This window comes from Molossus molossus, unplaced genomic scaffold (genome assembly GCF_014108415.1).
Source record: "Molossus molossus isolate mMolMol1 unplaced genomic scaffold, mMolMol1.p scaffold_m16_p_13, whole genome shotgun sequence".
NCBI classification, from domain to species: domain Eukaryota; kingdom Metazoa; phylum Chordata; class Mammalia; order Chiroptera; family Molossidae; genus Molossus; species Molossus molossus.
The window spans coordinates 81,176,401-81,199,103 of NW_023425348.1; the positions used below are offsets into that span (position 1 = coordinate 81,176,401).

At 51.6% G+C, this 22,703-nt stretch overlaps 1 protein-coding gene across 1 annotated transcript in view; it reads left to right on the top strand.

Moving 5' to 3' along the window:
• The window catches only part of PRDM11 (PR/SET domain 11), an 80,564-nt gene extending 72,039 nt beyond the window's left edge, over positions 1 to 8,525 (top strand). Inside the window, exons 6-8 of the mRNA XM_036260017.1 lie at positions 561 to 748; positions 4,617 to 5,243; positions 6,348 to 8,525. Coding sequence (XP_036115910.1) covers positions 561 to 748; positions 4,617 to 5,243; positions 6,348 to 8,512 — 2,980 coding nt within the window. The 3' untranslated portion in view covers positions 8,513 to 8,525. The remainder of the gene's footprint in view (positions 1 to 560; positions 749 to 4,616; positions 5,244 to 6,347) is intronic.
• The last annotated feature ends 14,178 nt before the right edge of the window (positions 8,526 to 22,703 follow it).

The following is a 22,703-nucleotide window of genomic DNA, read 5'->3' on the forward strand; positions in this document are numbered from 1 at the left end:
TCAGTTTCCTTACCTTAAAATAACTTCGATTAACCAGTGGTTGCTAACCTTTCCTTGCCTCTCTCTTCTATCCCCACTGGACTCCCTATTTTTAACAATTTTGATCTTTAGCATGTATTAATTGATCCCTTGGGCATCCTTGTCACGTGAGTTATTTCTACCAGGTTTTGTGAAATACTGAAGCTGTTCAAGGACCCCACACTTACCACCATCAGAGGCCTGCAGGTATCGGGGGACCCCTGGTTCAAAGTCAGTAGAGAGAGATGGTCTCTCCATTTTCTAGTCACCTTTCTATCTGGAGCTGAATCTCCTGTTTGGCAGAACCTGGTAGGTAGGCAGGGTAGGTGTCATTTCCAGTCTCAGAAAACAGAGATCCTTCAAGGTTCCGAGACTTGCTCAAGGTCACACAGAACGGTGTTCCTTTCCTCGGTAGGACTTTTGCACAAGTCCACACGCTGGTGGACTTTTAACCACGTCACTGGCCCAGCACCATGCCCAGCGCCAGCGGGCGCTCACCAAGGCGCGGCCCATGCATTCTCACCTGTGCCCCTCGCCCCCAGGTACGTGGCCATCTCCCGGGAGGAGAGGGAGCAGAACCTGCTGGCGTTCCAGCACAGCGAGCACATCTACTTCCGGGCGTGCCGGGACATCCGGCCCGGCGAGCGGCTCCGGGTCTGGTACAGCGAGGACTACATGAAGCGCCTGCACAGCATGTCCCAGGAAACCATCCACCGCAACCTGGCCAGAGGTGAGTGCCACCCTCCAGGTGAGGGCTAAGCCCGCCGCCGAGCCCCATGGGAGGCCAGGAATGCTTCTCTAGAGCGTGCTAGAAAACCAATGGGAAGTACAGCACCCCAGCAGTGGGGAGACCCCACGGGCGAACAGTTGGTCCAGGTCTGAGCAGCAGCTCGGGGCAGGGTCTTGGGCACCACTCACCTTCCATGAGAAACCATCTCAGAAACCTGATCACATATGCATGTTTTAGTATACATTTCAGAGTATCAGGGAGAGAGGCAAGTCCCTAAAGCCAACTACATAAATAATCAAAATTGATCCTAATTTCCCCCTCAAATTGATGGAAAGATGTTACAAACTGCCTATTACTGCAATAATAGGTGACTTTTGCTTAGGACTTAATATGTGCTAAGCGGGTGTTCCATGGTGACCCATGAAATCATGACAACAGTGGCACCTCCCTGCACCCATGCTGAGAAAATAGCTGGATAACACATATTTAGAACAGTGTCTACCTTGACCATTGTAAGCCCTCAGTTGTAGACTTTTAATACTAATGGTTCATGTGGATTATTATCCCCATCTTACAAATGTAGAAACTGAGCATCAGGTAAATACAGTGACTCACCCGGGGTCATATGGCCAAAGAAGGGCAGAGCTGGGAGTCTAACTCATATCCGTCAGAGTCCAGGGTCTAAGTTCTAACCTACAATGTTATAGGATCTCCCTGCTTCCTCCTGGTCTCATTCCTGGACGTCCTAAGGCTATGTTGTGAATGAACAGCATCTGTTAGAACAAGACAGGTGGAGGGAGGCGACCTTAGGGGTATATGGTGGCCTGGTGGGTGAGATGTCCATCTAGACTCATTTAAACAAGTCATTTGAAAATGGCTTAAAATACTCCCAGTCCCTAGCTCTTTGCCTCTTTACTCCACCCTCAGCCGGGCCAGGGCAAACCAGCGAGTTCAGGTCCTTCTTTCCCTGGAACCATCCTTACATTAAAACCATACATTCAAAGACTCAGAGTCCATTTGCTCCCAGGAACCAATACTATCCCCAGGGCCCACTAGATCATATGCATGACCAACCTGCGTCTTGGAAGTAAAGCTTCCTGTGGCATATGAGTGGAGAAGATGAGAGGGAGTGGGAATGACCCGCTGAAATCAAGCCATCTTTAAAAGCAAAGCACAACAAAGCAGACTGTGGACATTGAGTGCACAGCGGCTGCCTGACTTGGTAAAAGGTATCTGGTGATTGGATGGGCAGTGAGAGGAGACCCAGTAGACATACTCATCTCTTGTCTTCTTCAGATCGGGGGGTTGGGCACATGCTGATTTCACCTGGTAAGGCATGTTTTCATGATAAGATCGCCATGGTTTCCATTTGACCTCTGGAGGTGCCTCGTATAAAAGCATCTGATACGTAGTAGGTACTCAATCTTTGTTGAATGGATAAAAGAAGAAACGAATGAAGACAGCCAAGAGGTCTCTAAAAGAATCATGCCACCAGAAGAAAAGAAAATCAAGAGAAGTCATATCTGAGGACACAGGTTCCATCCTTTGGCCATAATCTTCTTGAATTCTTCCGGATTTGTAAAGTCCTTTTCCCCCCAGTGTCTTCTCCAAAGCACTTCAAGCTGCATCATCCTCAGAGAGCCCTGAGACCCGAGGGGAATGCTCAGAGAAGGGAGTGAGCTTTCAGGAGAGGTTCAGAGGAGCATGGCAGACAGACTTGACATGAGCTACACCTAGACATGTGAAGATACAGGAGGAAGGAATGTCTCTTCCTGGCCAGGCTGAGAAGTAGGAAACTGGAAGGAAACTAAAAGCCACCATGGGGCTGGGCCAGGGCAGTGGGTGGGCTTGGTCCTTAAGTCCTTGGGAGCAGGTGTGTGGCTCAGTGGCCTTTAGATGTAGTGTCTCTGTAGCTTTGGCAGACACTGGAAATGGGTACTGGTGTCTTAGATCTGCATGACAGTCCTGCTCTGGAAGGGGGATCCCCCATGCTCAATCACTTAAGGTCTTACAGGGAAGGAGGCTTCCTCATAATTGGAGGCTGGAGCCCTGATAAAGGCCAGAGCATGAATTATTAGTCCTTATGAAGTAGGGACATTAGTTGGTGCCAAGGACTGCTTCCTGAAGAGACTATAAATCATGTCTTTGTGGTTATCTTTTAAGAATAGGAGCATCTCATGCATGTGTTCAAATAATTCATATCATTTTATCTACTTTGAGCCATTGATTTACTTTGTGGTGTTTCCCCCATGTTTTATGGAAGCTTTAGAATCAATTTCATAATGCTTAAAGGTCTTTTTTGACCCATAGATTTGTCTAGAAGCCTTGAGTCCAAAGAGGTCTTCTGATCACCCTAGGACACGTGAATGACCTTGTCTCTGAGCAGAGTAGTATGAGGATCCCTGGTGATGAGTAGTCTCGACCTCCAGATATCCTCAGTTGTTTGCTGCCTGATTGGTCCATGAGAAAGTGAAAGGGTGTCCTTGCCTTTTAGATTCTGAATGGGCAAGTGTCATATCTAATCTGTAAAAACGTGGCATTTTTCAAAAGTTCTCTTCACCCTTTCTGCCCCTTATCTGTTACAGAAATGCAAATCGCAGGGGTCCCCTGAGCCTCAGGAGCCATGGAGATGAGATCATGCCCTAAGCATGCACGTGAAGGCCGAGGAAGGGCATCTGAATAGATGACTTGCTTTTGTGCTGTTACCTAAGGGAATCTGGAATCACACAGGGGCCAGGGCGCAGCACCCCATGCCAGCTGTGTGAAGCCTAGAACATCTGGTTTGCACACAGAGGTCCCTTGGCCTTCCCCTCTAGCAAAGGCAGCTATCAGAAGCCTAATTACAGCATATGGATAGCTTCAGCGTGTGCTCAGTCGCATCTCCCAGGGCCCGCCCCTCATCTCGGAAGCCTTTAAGATTTCCCAGCTCCACAGGCCACTGTCAGGACCTTCTGAGGAACCCCCCCCTTAGCCCCTGTCCCCAAGGCAGTATTCACACTGCTGTAGCAATTTATGAAATTGTGTCGGCCATTTTCAAGATCTGGCTAAAATAATTTATTGTTGGGGAGCTCATCAAGGATTTTTAAGTCCTTTACATGATAGAAAGAAATAGAAAAGGAAGCCCCCTTTGCATTGTCCGGTCAGGAAACAGCTGTACTTTGAGGGTGCTCTGGGTCAATGTGGTCACGTTGGTCCTCACCGTGCTGGAGGCTGCCAGCTCGGCGCACGCCCCGAAGTGCCCCATCTTGCTTGTCTTCGTGCCGTAGTCAGCATGCTTTCCACGCTCTCCTCGTTCTCCGGTTACCGGGAGGAGTAGAAAGGACAGTTGCTGTGGGTGGACTCTGCCCTGCGTGGGCTGTCTTCAGAATGTGAGGGAGAGGAAGCCGTGGGACTCCCTAGTGCGTGTGTACCTTTTACCAAGTCGAAGCAGCCATCTTCCAATTGCTAAGCCTGGACGAGAAGCCTGGAGGGTGGGGAATCCGTCCGCGCGTAGTCTCAGGAGTGTCACCACCCATGCATTTGATCAAGCAGGACGTCATCTTCTAAGGTGATAGGATGGCAAGACCTTTGAAAGAACTTCCAGCCACCCTCCCCCATAGTATTCTCTCAACTTGCACATGTAGAGCTTGTATACATAACGCTCCATTGAAATGGTCTCTTTTAAAAAGAGTTCTCTGCTCTTTTGGGTCCTGTGATCCTATGATCTACTGAGTGGCACGCTTCTCCCCTTTTGTCACACTTGCCCCATGAGGCCAGACCCAGAGGGACATGTCAAGCGACCTCCTAACTGGAGGCCTGCTTTGTTTTCTGCCTGTTTCTCCACTTGGGGCTTTTCCCCACTTCCTCACACCCTGGTTTTCCTTCCTAGGAGAGAAGCGGTTGCAGAGGGAGAAGTCTGAGCAGGCTCTGGATGACCCAGAGGACCTCAGGGGTCCCATTCACCTCCCTGTGTTGAGACAGGGCAAAAGTCCCTACAAGCGTGGCTTTGACGAGGGGGACATGCACCCCCAGACCAAGAAGAAGAAAATTGACCTCATTTTCAAGGATGTGTTGGAGGCCTCATTGGAATCGGCAAAGGTGGAAGCCCACCAGCTGGCCCTGAGCACCTCGCTGGTCATCAGGAAAGTCCCCAAGTACCAGGGCGATGCCTATAGTCGGTGTGCGATGACCATGTCGCACGGTGTGCAGAATGTCAGCCGGACCCAGGGGGAAGGGGACTGGAAGACCCCCCAGGGGGCTTCTGCGGACCCGGGCCCATTAGAGGATGAAGAAGAAGAGCCTCCGTCATTCAAGGCCGACAGTCCTGCCGAGGCTTCCCTTGCGTCCGACCCCCACGAGCTTCCCACCACCTCCTTTTGCCCTAATTGTATTCGCCTAAAGAAGAAGGTGCGGGAACTCCAGGCAGAACTAGACATGCTTAAGTCTGGGAAGCTTCCTGAGCCCCCCGCACTGCCAGCCCAGGTACTGGAGCTCCCAGAGTTCTCAGACCCCGCAGGTAAGTCGGTGTGGATGAGGTGTCGGGAAGCGCGCACGGTGGGCAGTGTGAGGGTGGCCTGGTGCCCTCTGCTGGAGCCGCCTCCAGGGAAACTGAGGCGTGTGACCCGGACGTGAGCTCTGGCCACAGCCCGCGCCCTCAGGTGCCTGCCTCTGACAGGTGGCTTTGCAGCTCCGGTGGGTGCCTCATGTCTTACCCTGTATTCTCCTCGTCAATAAAGGACGTTCCGCTGCAGAAGGGGTGTGTGCTGTGTTCTTGACCGTTGCCTTTCTCTGGTGGTCCTAGTGGTGTCTGACCCCCAAAGCCCCACTTCTAAACCCAGTCTTTCTCTCTGCCCGGTCCTGAGCAGGATGTCCTGTAGGCTCCCGGCCTTCTTGAGCTCCGGGAACACAGCCTTTCTTCTCTTCCCGACTTGCTCTTCTGCCACATGGTCCCATCTCCCCGCCTGGGCTCTTAGAAGGACCTGGGTCTGGGACGCTCAGCTCCACGCTTCTGCCCTTTTCTGTGGCTGCCTGGATGTCTTAGAGCTGGGTGGCGAGGAAGGTTTTCCAGTACACCTCTGCAGCTTAGAGTATTTACATAGCATGTTCTATTTTAGCCACATCTCTTAGCTCAGAATGAGGTGTTGCAGATACTCAGAGCATGCATCTGAACTCACTGTGTTCGGATCCTGAAATAACCTGGGGCCACGCCAAAGCTGCCTCCATTTGAGGGTAGCACGCGCCCCTGACCATGTTAGTGGTGGGACAAAGGAGCCCCATGTCCTCACTCTCTGACTTGGGGATGTTTGCTATGCTCTCCTGGTCCTGCTGGTCAGTTGATACCAAACATCGAAGTTCCTTGAGCGCCCACTAGTGGAGGGTGAGGGCCAGAAGCCTGGAGCATGGTGGCCACCATGGATAATCCACAAAGGGAAAGTCACATGTGGATGACAAAGGTGCTTGTAAATGAATTCTAGACTGGGATTCAGTCCGGCGAAGGAAATGGCTTGTGTTTCACATAGTGTGGCACCTACCTTTCAGGCAGTGTTTCCTGTTCATTTTAGAAAAGCCTATGTTTCCCCCCCCTCCAGGTGTAAATGTTTCTTTCCCGTTTGTCTTCCAGCCTCAGAGAGCATGGTCTCCGGCCCCGCCATCATGGAGGACGATGACCAGGAGGTCGATTCAGCAGATGAATCCGTCTCCAACGATATGATGACTGCCACCGATGAGCCCTCCAAGATGTCGTCGGCCACCGGGCGCCGCATCCGGCGCTTTAAGCAGGAGTGGCTGAAGAAGTTCTGGTTCCTGCGGTACTCCCCGACCCTCAACGAGATGTGGTGCCACGTCTGCCGCCAGTACACGGTGCAGTCCTCGCGCACTTCGGCCTTCATCATCGGCTCCAAGCAGTTCAAGATCCACACCATCAAGCTGCACAGCCAGAGCAACCTGCACAAGAAGTGCCTGCAACTGTACAAGCTCCGCATGCACCCCGAGAAGACGGAGGAGATGTGTCGCAACATGACCCTGCTCTTCAACACCGCCTACCACCTGGCCCTTGAGGGCAGGCCCTACCTGGACTTCCGGCCCCTGGCTGAGCTCCTGAGGAAGTGTGAGCTCAAGGTGGTGGACCAGTACATGAATGAGGGAGACTGCCAGGTCCTCATTCATCACATCGCCCGGGCGCTGCGAGAAGACCTGGTGGAGCGGATCCGCCAGTCGCCTTGCCTCAGCATCATCCTGGATGGGCAGAGCGATGACCTGTTGGCCGACACGGTGGCTGTCTACGTTCAATACACCAGCAGCGATGGGCCCCCCGCCACGGAGTTTCTGTCCCTCCAGGAACTGGGGTTTTCTAGCACAGAGAGCTATCTGCAGGCGCTGGATCGAGCGTTTTCTGCCTTGGGCATCCGGTTGCAGGATGAGAAGCCAACTGTTGGCTTGGGCATAGATGGGGCCAACATCACAGCCAGCCTGCGTGCCAGCATGTTCATGACGATCCGCAAGACGCTGCCCTGGCTGCTGTGCCTGCCCTTCATGGTGCACCGGCCCCACCTGGAAATCCTGGACGCCATCAGTGGGAAGGAGCTGCCCTGCCTGGAGGAGCTGGAGAACAACCTGAAGCAGCTGCTGAGCTTCTACCGGTACTCGCCACGACTCATGTGTGAGCTGCGGTCCACAGCCTCCACCCTCTGTGAGGAGACGGAGTTTCTGGGGGACATCCGGGCCGTGAGGTGGATCATTGGCGAGCAGAACGTCCTCAACGCCCTCATCAAGGACTACCTGGAGGTGGTGGCCCACCTCAAGGACGTGAGCAGCCAGACCCAGCGGGCGGACGCCTCGGCCATTGCGCTGGCCCTGCTGCAGTTCCTCATGGACTACCAATCCATAAAGCTCATCTACTTCCTGCTGGACGTGATCGCTGTGCTCTCGCGCCTGGCTTACGTCTTCCAGGGCCAGTACCTCCTGGTGTCCCAGGTGGACGACAAGATCGAGGAGGCCATCCAGGAGATCAGCCGGCTGGCCGACTGCCCGGGGGAATACCTGCAGGAGTTCGAGGAGAATTTCCGCGAGAGCTTTAACGGGATCGCGATGAAGAACCTCAGGGTGGCTGAAGCCAAGTTCCAGTCCATCAGGGAGAAGATCTGCCAGAAGACCCAAGTGATCCTGGCTCAGAGGTTCGATTCCCGCAGCCGGATCTTTGTGAAGGCCTGCCAGGTGTTCGACCTAGCCGCCTGGCCCAGGAGCAGCGAGGAGCTCATGAGCTACGGCAAGGAGGATATGGTTCAGATATTTGATCACCTGGAGGCTATCCCGACCTTCTCCCGGGATATCTGTCGGGAAGGCCTGGACCCCCGGGGGAGTCTGCTGTTGGAGTGGCGAGAACTCAAGGCTGATTACTATACGAAAAATGGCTTCAAAGACCTGATTGGCCACATTTGCAAATACAAACAGAGGTTTCCGCTCTTGAACAAGATCATCCAGGTCCTCAAGGTCCTCCCCACTTCCACCGCTTGCTGCGAGAAAGGCCGGAACGCCCTGCAGCGAGTTCGCAAAAACCACCGCTCCCGCCTGACCCTGGAGCAGCTCAGCGACCTGTTGACAATCGCCGTGAACGGCCCGCCCATTGCCAACTTTGACGCCAAGCGAGCCCTGGACAGCTGGTTTGAGGAGAAGTCTGGCAACAGTTACTCTCTGTCCGCCGAGGTCCTCAGCAGGATGTCTGCGCTGGAACAGAAGCCAGCGCTGCAGACCGTGGACCACGGGTCAGAGTTTTACCCAGACATTTAGGGAGCCTGCGTCGTCGAGGTCACTAAGCTGTTGAATATTTTTTTAATCTATACTCATAAGCTTTGATATATTATATAAATATATATTATATTATATATATATATGATATATATATATACATATATATATATATAAACCCACACTGAAAATTTTTTAAAAACCAAGGTGACACATCCACCAGAAGCTACTGGGAACTTTCAGAAAAGAACAGTGTCGGACACCGACTCTTTACAAAATTTGGCAGCTGCAACATCCGTGGCAACTCATTTTCACTCACAGAAGCATGTGCTGGGGCCGCACGTGTTCCCACCGGACGGGCAGCCAACAGCATAAGCTAAAATGACGGGTCTCTGTCATCACCTTTAGGTAGCTCGTTTTGTTCATGTTTTCGTTTGGGGGGTGAGGGGCTTGGGTTGGGGTTTCCGTTCTTGCCTTTCCTTTTCTCGTTTGGTTTTATGCTGGGGGTTTGTCAGCCTCTCTGCTGACATGCTGGTCCAGCGGAATCCGATCTCTGGTTTTGGAGAGGGTGGGTTGTGTATCTGGATCGGGTGTTTGGACTTTCTCTCCCACCTGACTTCAGCTTGAGAGATTTGTACTCATTTCCTGATGAGCGTTTTTTCACTGTCTTAGAAACATGTCGGTCAAACTGTGACACCCACTACTCCCCACCTCTGTTGCCAGTCCCGTCCCTGGGTTGTTGATTCCCTCCTTCCAGCCTCCCTGGATCCTAGAGATATTACCTGTAATACTGCAGGCAGAATTGCCTGACAACCAAGCTTGAAATCCTGGGGAAAGGAAGGGGTGAGCATTTTGCATTCCTGTTTTTACATGGTGTGGGATAAAATAATTTAATTCCATTCAGATCCAGGGCTGTTGGAGAAATGAAGAGCCAAGAAATCCAGACCCCAAAGGGCAGCGATTTATTGGCTAAAAACAAGTAAAATGAAAAATATGTATCCAATTTACATAAATTATTTATACTTTGTCTTTATAATCATATAATGTGTTGGGGGTATTCCCCCCCCCTTTAATAATCAAGAAATGCCTGCTAGAGTTCAGTGGCAGGAGATGTCAATGCAAGTTGTGCCCTGGATTATGCAAATGAGAGTCTCTAGAGATTCAGTCCTTTTTCTGCAACAGGCTGGTAGCCAGCCCTACAGCCTGGCAGGAAGGTAGCGGGAAACTGGGTGATGCATGTATGCCTGTGAACACTTCCACTTTTTAACAGGGTAGAGATGTCCTAGAAGAAAGGAATAAGCAAGGGGTAAGATAGGACTCTCAAGGCATCAGCCTACACACACACACACACACACACAACCGCGATATAAGCTTTAGAAATAGCCACTTGCCTACTCCCTGGGGCAAGTAGTGGTTTAAGTTAGAGGAGTCAGATCAATGCTCTTTCATTCATTTAACTACCAGTATACCTCGCAAGGGAGTTTTTTTGTTTGTTTTTTTTTTAATGTGCGTGAGCTGTTAAAAACTTCTGTCCGTGTTTCCACACCTGATTTATGCATATCTGATATGCAAAGATTATGTTTCGTGGGTGCAGGTCCTATCTGGGGGAGGGAGGAAGAGCCGCATTGTCTGCAGTCGGTTAGGGAGCCCTCCTTGGCTGGCAGAGGGTGGCAAAAGGGTGATGTGATCTGGCCATAGGCAAGGCCCCAGGGTCCCCAACCTGCTTGGCTCAGACATTATAAAACTGTGGTGGCTTCCTTCCTTCTTGGTTTATCTTGTCTCTACGGCCTCATGCCACCAAAGAGAACCATAGTGGAAATGTCATCAACACTGAACATGTCACTCCCCCTTCCTGTCCCGCCAGTCCCTTCACCCCCCCCAGGCCCTCCCCCCACCTCCATGGTCTTGGTGCTAAGATAACTTTAGAATCATTGCTGCTAGTCAATAGCTTTTCATTATATAAATATATTATATATATTATATATTATTTTTGAAACTTCTTTTGTTTGTTTCAACAGTGATGTAGCATGTTAAGACAAAACACAAACCTGGTTTTCTCTGACCGTCCCACTGCCAGGCCTCATATGCTGCCTTCTTCAACAAATCAATGCACCCCTGCCTGGCGACATGCAACCCCTCCCCCCTCCCCCAGTGCACGGACTTCCCCGCCCTCCTCTGAAGCCGGAGAGAGAAGGAACTGGCAAGGAAAGACCCCAAGCTCTTTCTGATGCTTTGGAATTCCCAGCCTCATTCCACTTCCCCCCTTTAAGCTGGTGTCTCCGCCCCCACCCACTCTCCCCATCGGGGTCAGTAACTGTGGTCAAGTGGGGTGCTATTGCAAAGCACAAGGCTCTGCCTTTCCCTCCCCAGCTTTCTCACACACAGACTAGATGGGTTGAAGGCAGAGAGGGCTGGCGAGGTGGCCTCGGTGGGGGCAGAAACAGTCAGTTGGGATCCGTTCTTCTAGCCAACAGATGCCTTAGGCCTTCTCCCCCACCTCCTCTCCTCCCCACCCACCGCATTGGGACCCTCTGTGGAGTCATCCCTCTGAACCACTCATTTGTAAACCAAGAAGAGAGTGTCTGCTTGAGCATCGAGTCAGGGCTGCGAACGTGTCCTCTCAAGAGACCGTGGTCAAACTTCGCTCAGTGTTTATCCAGAGGGAAACATCCTTTGTGCCAATGCCAGTGTCAACCCTGTATGATCTGAGAGAGCTGGGAGCCAGGCACCTGCCTCTGGGCTAGAAGCATGAGCTCCTGCTAGTTGCATGTGGCTACAGGTGGCCACCTGCCAAGCCAGGGTCCAAAACAGAGAGGATGAGCTCTCCGGAGATTCTTTTTCTTAAAAAAATTTTTTTTTCTTTATTGATTTTAGAGAAAGAGGAAGGGAGAGGAAGAGAGAGAAACATTGATAAGTGAGAACATCAACTGGCCACCTCCTGCACGCCCAGCACTGGGGATTGGGCCCATTACCTGGGCATGTGCCCTGGCCGGGAACTGAACTGAACTAGCGACCTCTTGGTGCCTGGGTCGACGCTCAACCACTGAGCCACGCCGGCTGGGCTGTCTCTCTGGAGGGTGTTGAGTTTGGCAAGGCTCTCAAACTCTGGGTGCTCATGACCTTTGCTAAATTCAGCTAGGCCGTGTTAGACACTCTGAAGGCCACTTTGCCTTGGGACAGGGAGTAACCAGGGTGACACACCACTGCAATTTACACAGGGGCTTTTCTCAGCCTGGATGCACCCAGGGGGTTCAGCGCTTCTGAGCTGTGAACGGGGCGTGTGATTACCCATGATTTTTATCACAGGCATTTCCCACTCTGCTTCTTGAGAAGGACTCTTGTGTTCATGGGACCCTCGGGGTCTAGTCCACGGAAGCCCACGTTTGTCTAGCCTAACCCCCCTTTCATGGGCATGAAACACTGTGGCTGGGCGGTCCTTGCGTCCCAAATGTGGAGACTTCGGACAAGACCGAGCCCTTTGGCTCAGCCCCTGGCTTAGGAGTGACAACCAGTGGCTTAGAATAAAATGTTTGTGCCACTGGGGTTGAGACTCGTCATAATTGGGCTGGCTAATTGGCAACTTTCTTTGGCTTCTGGAGGGGGTGGGAAGTGAGTCAGGTCTGGGGGCCAGTCATGCCCAGCAGCTGCATTGCAGAGCCTGGGTACCAGAGGCCCTTGTGATTAAAATGATGCTTCTCAATGGAGGGAAAAACACCCATTGCCAGCTGGCATCGGTGACACCTGAGGACAGCCAGTCCTGTCTGCCACTCTTGCTGTGTCAGATTCCCCAAGTTTAGACTGGTTAAATATGAGTTCAGGCATCTGAAACACCAGCCTTTTTTTTTTTTGGTGTTTGTTTGTTTTTTAATGTCCACTGGCAACATCCTATTGTTCTGGGTGGCTCCTTATTTCCTCATCCTTGCTTGAGAATGAGAATAGGCTTTAGCTGCGGGTCCCCTGGATAGTGGGGTTCAGTGCTGGGCCCTGAATCCAGGGCAGCGGGGGTCTTGGCCCTAGCCCCTCCTACACGTTTCCATGTTGAGTCATCTTGCCTAGCCCCCCTCTTTGACGTGCTTCTGTTGACCCCGAATTCGGAGGAAGGACCTTGCAGTTATTTAAGGTAATGCTTAAATACTTCCCATGTGTTTGGAATGATGCCAGGAAAGAGAAAACAGGGAAAAGCATGTGCAATGCTGACAATGATGGCGGAGAGACTGGATGGACTAAGATTTGGCCCCGCCAGGGCTGTGCGGCTGGGGTCCTTTTAGCTGTTCACCTGGAGCCTCATGAGGTCCAGGCGATGGCCTGGGGGTTGAAGAAGAAATTCTCTTCTAGACTCTTCCCCCTTCATTTTCCCTCCCACCCCCTCTAGGGACAGGAATTCTGTATCTAGAGCTGGTTTTGGCTTATAGTCTGGGTTGGTTTCCAAACAGAATTCGTGTTTTTTCTTGGTCCTAACACCCAGTTTGGGCAGAAGATTCCAATCCCACTGGAACTCACACCCCCTCCCTCAAGGGGTAGGCCCAGCCAGGCCAGCCCGGGACAGCCCGAGCAGGGGGCCGGGCCTGCTCAGCCGAGACAGGTGTGTTCGGTGGGCACATGAGCTTCGGACAGTTCGGTTCCAGACACCGGCTTCCAGGAGGTGGTCCTGGTCTGAGGTTCTAGTCTGGTCTTGCGGAGGGAAGATTGTCTAGAGACATGCAGGGCCCTTTTTCTGCTGGGAGGAAGGCCCCTCTCTGCTCTCTGTTCTGGGTGCTTTAGCTGAGTGGATGGAGCTGTGATATTTTATGAGCCTTTGAGGTGATCTTTGTGTGTTAGTTAGCCAGAGGGAGAAAAAGTGCGCTTTGGGGAGGAAAATGGTACGGCCCGCCTCGGCCATCTGGCTCTCCCCCCACCCCAACCCTTCAAGTGGTATTGCCCTGGAAATACCTATGCAATCCAGTCTCCCCAGGAGAGTGCATGGAAGCAGGGGTATGTGCAGTGTATAATACAAATGCTACAGCATATATATTGTATATATGGACATACACAGTACGTATACACAGAGTAAGAGATTGAATCACGTCTATATATCTATAAATAATATCCTATATATTTATACATTTTTATGTTTTAAATAGATATAAAAATAGAGTCTATAGAGAGCTGGGAGAGCAACGGGAAGCCTGTGTTGCACGGAGGCGGGAGGCAGAGCCTTTGCGGGGCAGTGAGGGAGTGAAGCAGGCAGGGTTTGCCGGGAGTGGGGCCTCCAGCCGGAGTGGTGGAGAGGAGAGTAACCGGGTCCCGGCCCTCTTCGTGCACTTTCTCTCCTTTACCGCAGGTTTGGTCTGAGGTCGGAAGGAGATACTCAACCCCTGAGCTCCAGCTGGAGTGCCCCCTACAGCCCCCTGCAAGCCTATGGTCGGTGGTCACTGCTGCTTGGCAGTAGGACGTGATCACTGACCCATGGTGTAGGGACCACTGCACAATTTCCCCTAATACCCCTCCCCCCCGGAACGAGCAGCATTGATGGCCATAGGAAAGGTGCAAGGTGGACCAAGAGTGGTCCAGGAAAGATTCTGCCCCTCCCCCTACATATGCTTCTACTGCCACCTAGAGGCCAAACCTCTGAAGTACAGCCGCCCTGGCCCCCCTCACGCACTCCATCACTGTCTGCCAGGGCACTGGAGAAGCGAAGTGGGCAGCATGAGCATCGCCAGCCAGCGCTGCCCATCATCCAGAGGCTTTCTGGCCAGGGCAGGCGGCATCCGCTTCCCGCTAACCGGGAAGGGTGGGAGAGACACATCCGCACACTCAGATATTCAGTAGCAATTCAAGTTCAGAAGCAGGGCTTTGGCCCAGCCCATTTTGCACAGCTGCTGCTGCTGGCTGTACTCAGGACAACGCTCTTCCCTCCTCTGCACAGAGGCCCACTGACCCCTCCCCTCCCCCACCGTTACAGGCAGGTTTAGTTCACATACACTGTTCTGATTCTGTGACTCGAGGCAGAGGCTGAGCCGGATGCCCCATGACGGAGGGCTTGCGCAGCCCTGACGGAATCAGAAGCCCGTTTGCTTCCAGGTTTCTCTCTGTAGTTTCCTTCCCCCAGAAGAGGGGGCGGAGGGGCTAATGGGGTTGCAGATGAAGGGAGACAGAGGACAGCTGCCCCCTCTGTTCTCCACCCAGCCTCTGCCTTTTGGCTCTCCCACCTCTGAGCCCCTCAGACCCCTGTCCTGCTCTCCCCCACCATCCTACCAACGGACCTCAGTCTCCGGCAGGACCCCCCCATACCTACAGTCCGGGGAAGGTCTGCTTTGCCAGTGCCCACCTCCTCTCCCGCCAAGTCCGCCTGGGTCTCTTGAGCCACAGCTAACTGCCAACCAGGTCTTGGAAAACCCTCCAGGGCCTGGCTCCAGAGAGGCCAGGCCCAACCCAAGACTTCCTCCCACTGCAGTGGATCAGATCCATGGCCAGGGGATGGGCACCCCCGGATAGCAATCCCACAATGCACTGTACCTCAGAGAGAGAGCAGCCACAGGGCAGCCAGGGCACCAGGCCCTCCATCCAAGGACAGCCGGTGACAGTACTGCTCACTAAAAGACTAGGGCCAGGCTGCCCTCGGCACCCCGTCTTCACTTTGTCTCCCCGGAAGAGCCAGCAGTCTGATTCAGTCTCTTTCAGCCTGTCTCTCTCCTCCTCTCCACCCCACGCTGCTGAACCATTTCATTTCAGTCATAAAGGACAAACATAGTGGGGGTGGGGGGAATACCTAGGAGTCTATTATCACATACATATTAATATGTTAATACTTTCTTTCTTAAAAAAGAAAAAAAAATCTTGATGTTATTATTTTGCAGACTACGCTTTATAGTACCTGTGTGACGGGACCTAGAACACTGGATACAAATAGAGCTATGTTGGTTTATCATAATATGTACGCAGAAACTTTCCTTTTGTCATATTATCCTTGTAATGTAAGAAGATTGTTAATAAAAGCATTTAAATTTACTCGCCAAGGTCGATGTCTGCCTCCTTGCCTCTGTCCCAGGCCCGGGTTCAGGCCCTTCAGAGCGGGTCCCACCTCAGGGACTCGGCGTCAGACTAGGAGCCGGCCTGCTGCTGGGTTAGAAGGAACTAGAAGAGGGCGTCAGCCCCTTCCTGCTGCCCTCACTTTTCCATCGTTCACGTCCACTTCCAGCAGGTAACCTGCATGACTCATCTGTCGGGCGGAAAGGAGGTATAACTGCAGCCATTAAAAATGTATCTCCCTCCGCCGAATGCATTTGTCCCGCAAGACTCGTAGAGGAAACACACAGATCTATTGCAGATAGAAGGTTGTTCTGCTGCTCTCTCCACTGCCTCGCGCGATTCTCCACTTGCAGGCTGGGTCCCCGGGGAGGGGTCTTTCCCGGTAGTTTGCTAATGGCTCTGGTATGGGGTGGTCAATAAGTGATATTTTACCCAAATTGTTTTAGAAAGAAGAGGGGCATCAATTTAATGAAGACACAGATCAGCGTTTTTATTTTTTCCTCCCAGAGGCTAATCACCGCTGCCCCGCCCCATCTGGCCTGCCCCCGTCCCGTTCCTTAGCCTCTGCCTTCCGAGAGCCTTCCGCCCCCTCCCAGCGGTGTCCCTCGCAGCCCCTGGAGGCCCCCACAGCTGGTGAGAAGCTTCCGCTCGTGAAAGCCACCCCTTGGTCCCCATGGAATGTTCTGGTTCTTTTCTTTTCCCAGAGGAGGAAGGAGCGTAGCTGTGGGTGTCTAACCAGCCCAGGTGGACCAGGGTCAGCCCCAGCCCACTGCTGGCCACCTGGATTTGACCCGCATTTGCAGCCGTATCTGGAACATGCTAACCAGGAAAGACCCTCCATCTGTACTTGGGAAGTTGGTCTCCCCAAAGGGTAAGGGGGTGAGGTCTAGTCCATGTTCTTCCCTCCCTCTGCTCCCAGCTTTCCCTGCTTCCCTGCCCGAGGACCGGAGAGCAAGGCGAGTTCACCTTGGAAAGGAGACTCAGGAGAGGGGCAAGCTGTCCAAGACCTGAGGGGCTGCTACGTGACAGTTTCTAGAGAGGTCTTTGGGAAACACAGATCCTGTCCTGGTATCCACTCTGCTTAAAACCCTGCAGTGGTTTCCCATTGTCCTCAGAGTTCAATTCAAAGTCCTAATCTTGACCATCAGCCCTGCAGGATCCAGCCCCTGCTGGTCTGCCGGCCTCTGTGTCCTCTGCACGGAGCTCCGCCATGCTGGCCTCCCCTCCTGGCCTCCCCTCCTGGCCTCCCCCCCTGGCCTCCCCTCCTGGCCTCCCCTCCTGGCCCCCTCTCCTGGCCTCCCCTCCTGGCCTCCCCTCCTGGCCTCCCCTCTCCTGGCCCCCCCTCCTGGCCCCTCTCCTGGCCTCCCCTCCTGGCCCCCTCTCCTGGCCCCCCCTCCTGGCCCCCTCTCCTGGCCCCCTCTCCTGGCCCCTCTCCTGGCCCCCCCTCCTGGCCCCCTCTCCTGGCCCCCCCCTCCTGGCCCCCTCTCCTGGCCCCCCCTCCTGGCCTCCCCTCTCCTGGCCCCCCCTCCTGGCCCCTCTCCTGGCCCCTCTCCTGGTCCCTCTCCTGGCCCCCCCTCCTGGCCTCCCCTCTCCTGGCCCCCCCTCCTGGCCCCTCTCCTGGCCCCTCTCCTGGCCCCTCTCCTGGCCTCCCCTCCTGGCCTCCTCTCCTGGCCTCCTCTCCGTTCCTCAAGCACATGAAGCCCTTTCTGCCTCTGGACCTCTCAGTGCCCTGTGCTGTCTGCCTGGGGTAGTTTTCCCTGGGATAGCTGTGTGGTCGAGTTCTTCTCATCTCTCAGGTGTGTCAGCAAAAAATTGCCGCCTTCTCAGGGAGGTCTCTCCTGACCACTCTCTAAATCGCCACCCTCAGGGCACTTCACTGTTCTTCCTGATATTTCCCTTCATAACACTTATCTCAGCTTTCAACCAATTATTGTGTGTGTGTGTGGGGGGTATTCTTCGTCTGATCTTCCCCCTCTAGATGTTGTGCCCACAAGGGGAAATGGAGACTTTTTAACACCACTGTGTGCAGTTCCTATCACATAGTAGGTACTTAACCATTGTTCAGTGAAGGGACAGATAACTGGTGCTGTGTTGGTCACAGAGGAAGACCTGGATTCTTCTGCTTCCCCTGTCGCTGTCTCGGTTTGTTTATTTGATCAGAATGACCCTGGCTACTTCTGACCCTGACCCCGCCCCTTCTCTATACAAAGCTGGAGGCGGCCTCTAAGGTGCTTACTTGAGTTCTCCCGCCATCCACCTTGCTCTTGTCCCTTGGAAAATGCCCCCCAAGCCAGGCAGGTGCCCCTGAACTCCCCCAGGGGAAAAATGTTCCATCTCCTTCCAGCTTAGCAACTCTCAGAGTCAGGGGTTCTGGGGAGCATTCTGAAGCTACTGCTTTTTCATCTACCTTTCCAAGAAAGACCCGTGGCCACTGGCTATGTCAGAGCCTGGACCTCAGGGTTAGAGCTGTGCCCGATTCAAACGGACCCTCTGCCTCTCACAGGCGGTGAGATCTTGGGCAAGTCACTTATCTGAGTCTGTGTCTTCAGTGCTGAAGGGTTCCCTTCTTTCACCCAGAATTCCTGGGGTTAGCCTGCATGAGGGGTTGCCTGTGACTTTTTCTTTTAACCCTCACCTGAGGATATTTTTCCCTTGGTTTTTAAATAGCGTGGGAGAGAGAGAGAGAAAGAGAGAGAGAAACATTGATGTGAGACAGACACATCGATTGGTTGCCTCCCAGACTACCGTGACCAGGGCCGGGGATTGAACCTGCAACCTAGGTACATGCCCTTGACTGGAATCAAGCCCGAGACCCTTCAGTCCATGGGCTGACATTCCAATCACTGAGCCAACCTGGCCAAGGCACCTGTTACTTTTAATACAGAGCCACTAACACCTCTTCTGGCGACAGAAATGCACACCTCTGCCTGCATGGAGATCACCTTCTCCTTCTCAGCCTGGGAGGGACCGGCAGGCACCTCTCTGTTTCGGTGGCTATCTCACCGGGCTCTGGAGGAGCAGGGAGGGACCGCACAGAGCTTTGGTTGCTTTCTTTGTTTGTGGCTGGGAAAACATTTCTCCTTGTTTGTCCCTGGTTTGTATCCCTGGGTTTCTGAAATAAGGTTTCTGCCATCACCCACTTGCCAAGGGGCGGCCCTGAAACACCAAGAAAGAGCGCTGGGAACCGGAAGGGAGACCCTGCCGCAGCCCGGGCTGCCCTGGGAGGAGACCACCCCGGCCGAGCACCAGCTACCACAGGACCCTGATCACGTGGCAGCCACCACTAGACCTGTTTCCATGGCAATGCCTGGCTTCCAGCCTGCAAGACTGGCTTTCTCCCACCTCCTCCCAGGTAGGCACCTGCCTCCATCTCTGGCTTGGAGAAGCTGCTGATAGTCCCAACATGGACCATCTGTGCTGGTTCATCTTCAAGAGACGGCGGAGGGGAGCACATGGAGAGTTCTCCAACACTCACACCAAGAAAAGGCCCCGCCCCCTCCATCCATCCACAGCTCTATCCTGTGGCTCTCTCCTTGCCAGGCATCTGCCCCGGGAGGGAGACAGAACAGATGCTAGGGATCTGAGCTCCTGCAATGGTGGTGTTTCGAGTTGGCTTGGAAAAATAGAAACTATTGGGTGGAAAATTACCACCGGCTCCATTAGCAATTAAGAAAATGAGAAGAGACTGACACAGAGCCTCAGGTGACATTGCATATTGTCTGCAGGAGTGGGTGGCTGTCGGAAGGACTGTCAGAAGGTGCCAGGGAGTATTACCAACATGGGCAGAGAGGGCAGGTGCACATGTACGTTGGCTTCGTTGTTTTAAGGGTGAGATTGGAGGCCAAAATGTGTGTGAAAGGTACCTTGTTGCCAGTCTAGATCACAGAAGCACAAAATGTTAAGTCTTAAATCTAGAAGGGATCTTAGTGATCCAATTTCATTTTACTGATGTGGAAACTGACGTCCAGAGGCAAGTGACTTGCTCAGAGCCATGGAGGTGGCCTGTGACAAAGCCAAGCCGGGCTGCAGGTTCTCAGCTCCTACATGCAGCGCTCTAGACTTGGTTCGTGCGCAGGCCCAGAGTGTATTTAAGGCAGTTCAGTGGAAAGCCTCGTAGAAAGTGATGGATGCACTCTACCTCCCACTCCCATTTCTCTCTTATATAAACCCAGACTCTCGCCCTGGCCAGTTTAGCTAAGTGGTTAGAGCATCGGCCTGCGGTCCAGAGAGACCCGGGTTCGGTTCCCGCTAAGGGCACGTACCTCGGTTGCAGTTTGTCCCCGGCCCTGGTCGGTTGTGCGGGTGGCAGCCACTCGATGTGTCCCTTTCACGTTGATGTTTCTCTCTCTCTCTCTCTTCCTCTCTCCCTCCCGCTCTATCTGAACAAAAAAAAAAAGGAAAAATGTCCTCGGATGAGGATAAAAAAAACAAAAAAAACACACCCAGACTCTCAAATATTAGTTTTGGGCTCTGATGGGCCATATGCATAGTTACCTATGAAATATAGCTTATATAATATTTGGCTATGCAGCATAGAACCCATTCCTATTTTATTATGAAAATAAAAATCCTGGTTGTCATTAAAATATGACATGTGTGTAATATAAAATAAGAAATTATATGCACAGACTTGGAAAGCAAAGACATCTCTTGGCTTTCTTTATAGATCCCTTTTGTTGTTGTTGTTAATCCTCACCTGAGGACATTTTTTCCATTGAATTTTTTTAGAGAGAGTGAAAGGGATGAGGGGAGGGAAAGAGAGAGAGAAACATCAATGTAAGAGAGACACATTGATTGTTTGCCTCCTGCATGAGCCCTGACTGGGGATCAAACCTGCAACCCAAGTATGTGCAACCCAGGTATGTGCCCTTGACCAGGACTCAAACCTGTGACCCTCTGGTGTGTGGGCTAATGCTCTAACCACTGAGCTGTGCTGGCCAGGACTATGGATCCTTTTTAAGAACTTTTGGTGAGAGAGAGAGAAAGAGAAAGAGAAAGAGAAAGAGAAAGAGAAAGGGAGGGAGGGAAGGAAGGAAGGAAGGAAGGAAGGAAGGAAGGAAGGAAGGAAGGAAGGAAGGAAGGAAGGAAGGAAGGAGAAAGAGAGAGAGAGAGAAAGAAAGAAAGAAAGAAAGAAAGAAAGAAAGAAAGAAAGAAAGAAAGAAAGAAAGGAAAAAAGGAACACCTAAATGTGTATCAATGGCAGACTAGGAATGTGCTATATCCATCCCATACAATGGAATATTATATAGCAACAAAGATGAAATGAACTGGAGCTACATATGTCTGCATAGATAAAGCTCAAAATTTTCATGTGGAGCAAAAATAGTGCAAAAAATTTAAATGAAGTTTTAAAATGCACAAAAATACTCTATGGTGCCCAGGGTTTACATGTACATGCAGTAAAGGGATGAAGAAATGCTTGGGATGAGAAATCTCAAATTCAGGATGATGGTCTCCTCAGTAAAGAACTGAGGGAACGTCAACTCTAATTGTCAAGATTTACAAGGCTTGACATGGTTCCTGAGTGTTTATCAAATTATTATCTCTGCAGTTTGTGTGTCTAAAGTGTTCAGTGAAAAGAAGACAAGACCAGGCAGCTAACGCAGTTGGAAATTATTTATTTACCACTGAAAGGTTTTTTTTTGCTCCAAAGTGTGACACCAGACATATGACTACAATGTCTCATGCGTCTTTTTGTGCTTCGATTCATAATTGCAAACAAACACACACTTAGCATTGACAACAGGAAACACGGGCAGCAGAAACAAATCACAAGAGCTAGATCTCGCTTTTCGTGGTCCTCACCTCAATTTGGCTAAGGCAATAGCCACCTACCACCCCGGACTCCTTACACCCCAAAGGAAATGCCTTTGAAGAACTGTTCTCCCCTCCTGCTCTCTACATGGCATCATTTGGGGTGATTTGTCACTCAACCCACACACAGCAAGAGTCACGTCAAATTGAAATGGACAGATGCGTGCAAGGTTTTGATCAATAGGCGCTCAACAAATAGACACTGATTTGATGTAAGAAGTGGAGTCATAGATTAATGAGGGTGGACTCCCAATTCTTTATCCCCATCAGCGTATCTATGAAAGGGGCCAGATCACCTTGTGGGCAACAGCCCAGTCTGAGATGGTTTCTGACTTTATTTTCACCTCTGCTTCCTGCCCGTCTTAGAAAACTCTCCCTGGCAAAGTTCAAGGTGTTCCTCTCAAAAAGATCAGATGCGCTCACACAGACCCAATTACTCTAATTTGGTAGTAAATTGCAAATATATCTGGTGCCAGGTAAGCTGATGCAAGGAGAACTGAAGTTCTTTGATTTGGCAGTCTGATACCTCTGAATAATAAAACATTCACCAAGATGAAGTTTGGGTAGAAAACCACAGTGATTCTATTCTATCATCAATGACAGTACCCAGAGAGCTATGAATTGCCATTAGGTGAATAGTAATTAAGTCGATGTCATGGATTTCTAGGCCAACTGAGATTTCCGATGCCTTTACCATTGAGGATTCTGCTAGGATCCTGGTTTTTATGCCATTTGCAGTGTACTTTTCTGTCTACTCCCCTATCCACCCCTTACTCATCGATTCATTCAACAAATACTTGATTGAGGACGCACGAGCCAGCTTTATTCTAGGTTATGGAACATACCAGGGGACACAATAGACGAACCCCCGTAACACCTATTTCCTTTCTGTACAGGCCTGGCGAGAGAGATGGTAGCTGACGCCTAACACGCTTCGTGGTGCCGTTGGACTCTTCTCGGGGGCAACCTTCATGTTATAGATTCTGGAAAACTAAACCTCTGAGACCCAAAGAAATCAATGCCTCAGGGTGGAATGACCATGGGTGGAGTTGATATTTCTGAGAGCAGAGACCCTACCCAACTCACCTCAAACATCTTTGGTGTGACTGTAAGGCAGGTACATAGATTTATAAGGAAGTAGAACCATGTTTCTGGATTTTAAGCCTGGAATCCAGACTTTCCAAGATGGGAGTAGCAGATGTTACCAAGGAGCGAGTACTAGTCAGTTTACACAGGGAATGTTTGGAGCTCTTTTAGCCATGCCAACTAAAAAAAGGAGACCAGAGTGATGGTTGGTGGGGCCGGGGAGGGGTGTCTCAAAACATGATATAGGAAATGACTAACAAATGCTTTGCCTAAGACAAATCTTGGCAGGAGGTGATCAACCTCAGCGATCAAGATATCCAATTAT